The sequence below is a fragment of the Pimephales promelas genome, chromosome 22, assembly GCF_988280905.1.
Source record: "Pimephales promelas chromosome 22, fPimPro1.hap1.1, whole genome shotgun sequence".
NCBI classification, from domain to species: Eukaryota; Metazoa; Chordata; class Actinopteri; order Cypriniformes; family Leuciscidae; genus Pimephales; species Pimephales promelas.
The window spans coordinates 27024495-27033864 of record NC_142790.1 but is presented as its reverse complement, the minus strand read 5'-3'; the positions used below and the strand labels follow the sequence as shown (position 1 = coordinate 27033864).

The 9370-nt window shown below is 38.0% G+C and overlaps 1 protein-coding gene across 2 annotated transcripts; it reads left to right on the top strand.

The window, feature by feature from the left end:
- On the top strand, positions 1-8204 carry LOC148969628 (protein NLRC3-like). 2 transcript variants are annotated; one of them, XM_089125703.1, is made up of 5 exons: positions 1-1937; positions 3049-3222; positions 4396-4569; positions 5475-5521; positions 5626-8204. In XM_089125703.1, the coding sequence occupies exons 1-5, from the start codon at positions 214-216 to the stop codon at positions 6165-6167; spliced, it is 2661 nt and encodes an 886-aa protein (XP_088981829.1). In that variant the 5' UTR covers positions 1-213; the 3' UTR covers positions 6168-8204. The 2 variants fall into 2 exon arrangements, with proteins under 2 accessions (XP_088981829.1, XP_088981830.1); XM_089125704.1 differs by lacking the exon at positions 3049-3222.
- The last annotated feature ends 1166 nt before the right edge of the window (positions 8205-9370 follow it).

The window sequence follows — 9370 nt, the reverse complement described above, 5'->3', positions numbered from 1 at the left end:
TGCTATCGGGTCAAGACCAGTGAATCAGAAAACTGCCCCCAGTGCATTAAAATATGTAGAACACTGCCTGTTCTACACTCACAGAAAGAGGTGGGAGGGTCCAGTACTATAACACAAATCCAGCAAGAAAAAGACTCAGCACTGCAGCCACACACACTGCTGGAGGAGACTGATGATATTCTACAGAGAGTTAAAGACAAACACAAAACCAGCATGAAGAACAAGTACAGGAGCGTATTTGAGGGAATCAAACAAGAGGACAATCAAACCCTCCTGAACAGGATTTACACACAGCTCTACATCATAGAGGGAGAGAGTAAAGGGGTGAATGAAGAACATGAGGTCTTACAGATGGAGCAAATGTACAGGAAACAGCAAGGCACTTCAATAATCTGCAATGATATATTTAAAACTGTAACAGGTTATGAAGAGGAGAGAAAAGAAAAAATAAAGGCTGTTCTTACCAAAGGTATTGCTGGAATCGGAAAAACCGTCTCCGTGCAGAAGTTCATTCTGGACTGGGCCGAAGGAAAAGCCAATCAGGATGTGGATTTCATGTTTGTGCTTCCATTTCGAGAGCTAAACTTGATTAAAGATCTCCAGTACAGTCTTCACAGACTTCTGCTGGACTTTCATCCTGAACTTCAAGATCTGGACTCAAAGATTTATGATGAGTGTAAAGTTGTGTTTATCTTTGATGGTCTGGATGAAAACAGAATGACACTGTTTTCAGACAATGAGGCCGTTTCTGATGTGACTAAGACTTCATCAGTGCGTGTGTTGATGTCAAACCTTATTAGAGGAGAGCTGCTTCCCTCTGCTCTCATCTGGATCACCTCCAGACCAGCAGCAGCCAATCAGATCCCTTCAAAATGCATCAACCGTGTGACAGAAATTCAGGGATTCAATGAGACTCAGAAAGAGGAATATTTCAGGAAGAGATTTAGTGATGAACATCAAACCAGCAGAGTAATATCACACATTAGAAAAACAAGAAGCCTGCACATCATGTGCCACATACCCGTCTTCTGCTGGATCTCATCCACTGTGCTTCAAAAGCTCCTGAGAAAAGATATGAGCACAGAAATTCCTCAAAGCCTGACTGAAATGTACATCCATTTCCTGCTGATTCAGATCAACATGAAGAATCAGTTTCAACAGAGAGATCAAGAGAAACTCCTGCAGTCCAACAGAGAAGTGATTGTGAAACTTGCTGAACTGGCTTTCAAACAGCTGATGAAGGGCAATGTGATGTTCTATGAGGAGGACCTGATTGAGAGTGGCTTAGACATCACTGACGCCGCAGTGTATTCTGGGGTTTGCACTGAGATCTTTAAGGAGGAATCTGTGATTCATCAGAGGAAAGTCTACTGCTTCATACATCTGAGCTTTCAGGAGTTTCTAGCTGCTTTTTATTGGTTTTACTGCTATGTAAATAGCACTGCGGAGGCAGTAAAGACTTTTGATTCACTGCATAATTTGCTTAAGGGTGCTGTTGATGAATCTGTGAAGAGTAAGAATGGACATCTGGATCTTTTCCTACGTTTCCTGTTGGGAATCTTATTGGAATCCAATCAGATGCTCTTACAGAGTCTTCTGACACACACACAAACAAGCTCAGACACAATAAGCAAAGCTATTACTTACATCAAAGGCAAAATCAAAGATGGACGTGGTCTCTCAGCTGACAGATCCATTAATCTGTTCCTCTGTCTGCTGGAAATAAATGATCAGACTCTGTCCAGTGAGATTCAAGAGTTTCTAATGTCAGAGAAACACTCAGAGGATCATCTCTCTCCATCTCACTGCTCAGCAATTGCCTACATGCTCCAGATGTCAGAGGAGGTGCTGGATGAGTTGGACCTCAAGAAATACAACACATTAGAGGAAGGCAGAATGAGACTGTTGACTGCTGTGTACAACTGCAAAAAAGCTCTGTAAGTGTTAAATCCCTGTAGAAATAATTAAGTCTTTCTGAAATGTTTTATAACCTGCAATTTTGGACCAAGGTAAAATATGAGGCCTTTTAATCCTGAGGGCCCCAGTAATCCAGTAGCACTTCTGTAGATTTTAGATTCTGTAGATTAGGTTGATGATGATACCTCTTCACTATTTTCTCAATGACAGATTCAGTATTTAGTTAATATAATAAATATTACTGTAATATTATAGATATAAAAAGTATGTTTTATCTACATTGTAGAAGGTACATTTAAGAATTGTTCTATTTTATATCAATGTTTTTGCAAGAGCTCCATTTATATTAGTGATGCACCGATGTGAACATTGTGGCCGATACCAGATATTAATATTGCTGTTATGGCCGATACCGATACTTACCGATGTCGATATCTCTGTATAGAAAACACATAGCGAGGATTAGGGCTGCACAATTTTTTTGGTAAAAAATTACATTGCGATAAATTTTTTCTCCGATTATATATTGTGATATAAAAACAATTTCGCCAGATGACTTGAATAGCTCTATTTGGAAAGAATGAATCATTCTAAAATGACTGGGGTGGTAAATCCGCATAGAAACTAATATTAATCGAATGTTAACTAATGTAGTTACTGTAACTAGACTTTAATAAAAGGAACCTTATAGTAAAGTGTTTCTGATTTATGTCTCTTGAGTTCAGTGTTGGACAGATCAGGTTTTTTAACCATTCATTAAAGTGAATCGTTCAAAGGAGTCACTAGTTCGTGAATCGGACGTGTCATTAACGGACCACGGCACACGTTGTGTGATTATTGATGATTACAAGATTTGTTTCAACACAGAAAAGATTTCATCACTAGATAGATTTTTTGTTGTTGTTGTTTATTGAAACTGTGGTTTATGTCATCTATTTATTGTAATACTGTTTTTTTTTTATTAATTAAATGCACCCTAAATAAGCATAAGAGACTTCTTTCGAAAACCTCTTTCAAAAACTATATATATCGTTTTTATATTAAAAAAACTGACTGTAGATTTTACTTTAATTGACCATCTCTAACCTGTTATCACAGTGTTGTTAAACTTACTGTAACTCTGTTTTTCAGGTTTGCTTACTGTAATCTCAATGATCAGTGTTGTGAAAGTGTAGCATCAGCTCTACAGTCAATAAACTGCCCCATGAGGGTCCTGGACCTCAGTAACAATGACCTGAAGGATTCCGGAGTGAAGCTGCTTTCTGATGGACTGAAGAGTGCAAACTGCCAACTGCAGATAATGAAGTATTGTTTTATTGAATTTCGTTACTTGTTTCTAAAGTATTCACCATTCACTACGTAAAGTATTTAGTTATTATTCTTTGAATTTCTATGCTTCCATTGAAGTATGGTGGTAGATTTACTTTGGTTTGGGAATATGTTAGATTAAGAAAGTTATTGTCTAAGACTGATTTACAATTGAAATCCAGTGGCAGCCCGACACAGTACTAAAAATTGGAGATGCACCGTTTTCAATTTTCTAGGCCAATTTCCGATTTTTCAGTTTGACCTGCCGATACCTATTTTAGACGATTGCGATTTCATTTTTTTTCTAACCACTTTACAGCACATTTTGTTTCTCTCTTTTCTTAAGTAGAACATATTGTATAGAACATTTTTGAACTGTAATCGCTATAAAACAGGACTATATAAATTACTCCTGGTGTGGGAAATTCACACACATCTAAAATGCAGTGTTATGGAAGAACAAATTTCCTTCTTTTCACATCTAATATCCAACTAAAAAAATGTGTTCATTTCAAAAAGAAAATTCATTTTCTTTTCTAACATACTCCAGTTCTTGTTAAAACACACCAGACATGCAAATTCTGTGCATTTTGGGCACTTTTGTGTGAAATCATATTCCATGAAAAGTGTGCTTTCACTTTAATTGAGCGTGAGCAGTGCTGCAAAAATAGACTTGGCGCTGAAACCGCGTCACCGCTGCTCCTACTCGACGCTCAGGCGCTACTCCTGCTCCCAGTGTGAATGCACTCATTGATTTACATGCACACCGGAAATAATACATGCTGTTCACGTTTGCGGTGTGAAACTGCCATTCTGTGTGCACGTGTGATACTGATGTTGCGCGATGTTAATCATTCAGCTTCCGAGTGCATTTGACCGGCATAAAATCGGCGGCCAGTTCCGGTCACCAGCCGATCAAAGGGTGCATCTCTACTAAAAATATGTACAAAAGTAATAATGTCACAGACATATATGACATACTCCTAAACCATTTTGTTTAGCTAATAATTTAACACAAAATGATTATTGTTGTCTAGTTTGTTTTAATGTAGTTTTGTTAATGGTACTAATTGCTGTTACATGTCTTATTGTGCTGTGCAAAATTTACAGTGCAGTTATTTATGCAATTAAATATCCCAAACTCAGATGTGATTTCTTTCTGTACTATAGATTATCTGGCTGTATGGTAACGGAGGAAGGCTGTTTTCATCTGGCCTCAGCTCTGAGGTCAAACCCCTCACATCTGATGGAGCTGGATCTGAGTTACAATCACCCAGGACCCTCCGGAGTGAAGCTTCTCTCTGATCTACTGGAGGATCCAAACTGCATGCTGGAAAAACTCAAGTAAGAACCCCAATCGAATTATGTTTTAATAAATCCATATATTTTCTAGCGTGTAGAACACTGTAAAATATCCGAAAATAACAATGTTATATATTTTGTTGACTTGTGTACTTACATTATCCCAAACATTTCCATTAATGTTTAAATCCAGAGACTTCAGCAATTATAACCAGGTCACAGACAGTGTCCTTTTGTCGCCTGTCAATTACATCAAATCCGTTACCCTCGAATTCATAGACCACCAAAGACGCTTTTAATATGTTTTATTGAACAGGTGAGCAACTGTTTGAATAAATTTATCAACAGAAAACAAATCATTTTTATACCGCTCAACACGGTTAGTCACGGTTAGTGTTTGAATCGCTTGTTTTCTTGATTTACCCTGAGGACCATGTTTACCCTGCCTCAGAGACAACACTATTTTGTCAAGTGGCTATCATAACATAATCAGAGAGAGCTTTCGCCATCATAAAATTTATTTTTAAATGAATTGCATGTCATTTAGCAACACAAATCTAGGAAATTCTAGGATCGATCTAGATTAAGACTGCAAAGTCTTACTCCTGTGAATCCTCGCTCATTAATTTTAATACAAATTAAATGTATTTACTTAATTTTAAGGCCACGGGTTTCCTCATTAAAAAAAAAAAAAAAAAAAGTTGTTAACTGATCACTTTTTACAGTGAATCTGCTAATTGTTACGATAGGTTTTCGAAATGGAGGAAGCAGGATCTACTGTACGTGTTCAACTTCCGAAGCAGGATTCCAGTTCTGTCATTTAACAACCATTAACATAATCACAAATTAAATTTAAAACCTTTAAATATGTCCTTTTTTCATGGGCACAAAGTGATCAAACTTAATCAGTTAAAAATTTACTGATATGTATAATTTTCATTTTCTAGTTTGGATCATGGAAAACATTTTAGAATCTCACCAGGACTGTGGAAATGTAAGTCTCACACAATTAAGAGAAGTCTAATCTATCTTTGATATGTTTCTGTCTATTATACAGTATGATTATGTGATAGTAATATCTTGACATCTTGTGTTCAGATGCCTGCCATCTCACACTGGACCCAAACACAGCACACACACGTCTAATTCTGTCAAACGAAAACAGAACAGTGACCGGTGTGAAAGAGGAGCAGCTGTATCCTGATCATCCAGACAGATTTCAGCACCATGAACAAATTCTGTGTCGAGAGAGTCTGTCTGGATGCTTTTACTGGGAGGTTGAATGGAGTGGCTGGAGCTATATAGCAATGACATATAAAGGATTGAACAGAAAAGGAGGTAGTGACTGTAAATTTGGATGGAATGAAAAGTCCTGGAGTCTGATCTGCACTAAAGACAGATTCGCTGCCTGGCACAATAATAAAAACACTGACATACCCGTTCCTTCACAACCCTCAAACAGAGTAGGAGTGTATCTGGACTGGATGGCTGGAATTCTGTCCTTCTACTGTGTCTCTGGCACACACACACTCTCACACTTACACACATTCAAAAGCACATTCACTGAGCCCCTCTATGCTGGGTTTTGGGTTAATAACTCCTCAGTGTCTCTGTTAGAGATTCCTGTGAGTAACAGCTAAAGCTCTGGTCACATGCATGAGGCCAGATACAAATCATGTAGAACAGTGAAATCGCTCATGAAAATCTTTATCTTGGCACCATGGCATAAGAGTGTCATGGGACATGGATACAATGGGTTCGGGCTGAATTCCGAGCTCGGACCCCTCCCCTCAGTATAGCATGCTAAATACGCATTAAACTATACTCCCTCTAATTGTATGTAAGTGTGAACTCGTGAATTTCTAATTTGGAAAAATTACCTCAGAAAATTACCTCTGCTGCGCTTCGGGCGGTTCACGCCTCGTCGTCGTCCATTAATATCTGACAATGGACACCTCGTCAGGCATTAACCCTTACTTATTCCCTTAACTAAGACGAGTTGATACATACCTTTCTCAGTGTGTGGACTCAATCTCACTTGATAGCCCAGTTCGATCATAGGGATCAAAAAGCAGAGAAGCGAAAACAGAGAAGCGACCAAAACACCTCCACGTTTTCCCTATTTAAATACAGTTGCACAAGTAGTTACACGACCAAGTATGGTGACACAAAACAGAACGTGGCACTTTTCTGAGCAGGTAAAAAGGATAACTATAATGTATGGCGGAATAGCACTTGAGAGCCCTTCAACTTGGCGCAGCAGTATCATCTCCGGGATCTTTCAGGAGTGATGATATTACTGCACCGAGTCGAAGTGCCCCCAAGCCTAAAGAGCTACAACTTTATTTTATTTATTTACTAATATCTATTTAGCCAGAAGGCTTAGCTAGCAATCTCTATGCTAGTTAACGTAAAAATGGCTAACGTTAGGGTAGTTCGCATCATAAGTTAATGTTAATATCTTACCTTGAAATGGCGACTGGGATCTCTTCTTATTTTATGAATCCATTCATGGCAAAGTACAGGATCTTTGGTGAAACGATGGAAGCTTTGATCTGTATAGGATTTTTTTTATTTTTGGAAGAAGTACATTTGGGAACACAACAATGCGGCAGCATTGTTGGTAACATTATGACAGCCTACAGAGAGCCAATGTTACTTCCGCACCCCACAGCCTCGTTTTGGTTTAAGATGGTCATGTAGGTGAATTAGGCGAATGACTCTTTAGTACGGTATGCGAAACACATTTGCGGAATCACCACTAGGTGGCGCAAATGGAAGGTTTGCAACATTCGTCAGTTAGGCTGGAATTTTTAACTGAAGATAAAGTAATGAAATAAATTAAATGGGTAAAAAGTCTTTTAGAAGTTACTGATTGCTCCTTTATGACTGATTTCTGTGCCACTGCTGAATCTGACAGTGAGACCCTCCAGTGAGTTTGGAACCCTTCTGATTATTTTATACTATATTTGAGACATAGCGCCATATCGGACGCTTTTGCAAAAGCGTAAATATCCAACGCACATGGCACCCTTTAACGTGAAATGAGACGCAGATATATTTGGGCAGATGGCGCCCCCTAGTGGTCTAACCCTTACCCCACACCATACCTAAACTTAACCATTAACCGAAGCGTCTCATTAGACGTTAAAGGGTGCCATGTGCGTTGGATATTTACGCTTTTGCAAAAGCGTCCTATATGGCGCTTTGGGATGAGAACGCGTTGGCTTTTTGTGGGTCTTCTAGTGTCTTAATATCAAGTAATGTCATCTTAATGTCAAGTCACTTTTATTTCTATAGTGCTTTATACAGTACAGACAGATTGTCAAAGCAGCTTCACAATGATAAACAGGAAAATAGCAGAATCAATTGGAAATTCAAATATGGAGATTCTGCTGTAAAGCAACTGTAAAATGCAATGTTGTCATAATTTAGCTTAAATTTAAGCTCATCACCTGCTTCACTACTGAATCTAAATAGAGTATTAGTCATTTTAAAGAAGAGTATAGTTTATCTCTCTTTGTTACCATTTCCTAGACTGAAAAAGTAATAAGCTAATCCATTCTTGATCACAGTAGTAGTTTATACATGTATATCCTTAAAAATGATGTATTTCTTCTTTGTTTGCCATATCTTTAATTTTCAATGTAAATACCTATTTACCAAGCTTTGTATTAAATGCCCTCTGTGATTTACCAATAAAAATGTTGTAATGTGACAGATTTGTAATGTTTTTGAAGAAAATATTTAGAATATACAGTATTTCCACTTGTTTATTGATTTTCTTATGTTGAAAATGTACACTTCTGCATGCAGATTGCATCACTCGCTATAGGCTAGGGCTAGGCTATAGCATAATTTGTTTTCTTTTATTTCACAACACCTACTAAACAAATCTCACATAAGCCTAAGTAATTATATTTGATAGGAAGTATAGTTGATAATTTAACATTAAATAAACAGTGATGTTAACTTCACCAAAAGAACCAACATTATAGCTAATTTTATCACATATAAACGGTCACTGGATACAATAGGAATAAGTGTTTTTGTAACAATAACTTCGACTTCATACTACTCAAATGAGATTTCACACAACTTTCAACAAAAACAGGAACACACTGAAAATTGTAAATCCATCAAATGTTGCAAGTTTTCCGGCATACGTTGAAAAATTTAAAAATATAAATGGAGTATAAATAGAGAATCCTATTGATGTAATGTTGTTCTCCTTCACAAAAATCGAGAAGAAGCCAAAAGGAATCTCTAGTCTAGCCTTGTATAAAGCCAGTCAAACAGGTTGAGATCACATCAGCATAAAGCCACACCTTGAGTTTTGAATCATGGCAGTCTACAGTATTTCCTTCAGCACTCCTCCCCTATGTCTCTCTAAACACAGGCTGAGACTTGACATCTGAGGGAACGTGCTCGAGTGGAACTAGTGTCAGCACAGTGAGGAGAAGTTGTGTTTGGAGTAAAACATCAGGGCCAAACAGCCTGTCTGTCTGTCTTGCCTGTCTGTCTGCCTGCCTGTCTGTCTGTCTGTCTGTCTGTCTTGCCTGTCTGTCTGCCTGCATGTCTGTCTGTCTGCCTGCCTGTCTGTCTGCCTGCCTGTCTGTCTGTCTTGCCTGTCTGTCTGCCTGCCTGTCTGCCTGTCAAACAGGTGTGTTTGCTACGGGCAAGAGTATATGCAGTGCCAAATTTGGCAGTGTTTTGATTAGAAATGCAAAAGATATCGTTAAATATATCAGTAAAAGAAGCACACATTGAAGTTGTGGTTTAAAAATAAACATTCTGTCAGCTAAACATTAAAGGAGTGGTTCACTTTTGAAAAAACTTTTGC

Coding starts and splice junctions, on each gene's coding strand:
- LOC148969628 (XM_089125703.1), top strand. CDS start 214: ATGAAGAACAAGTACAGGAGCGTATTTGAGGGAATCAAACAAGAGGAC. Junction 1,938..3,048: donor TACAACTGCAAAAAAGCTCT/GTAAGTGTTAAA, acceptor TCTGTTTTTCAG/GTTTGCTTACTGTAATCTCA. Junction 5,522..5,625: donor CTCACCAGGACTGTGGAAAT/GTAAGTCTCACA, acceptor TCTTGTGTTCAG/ATGCCTGCCATCTCACACTG.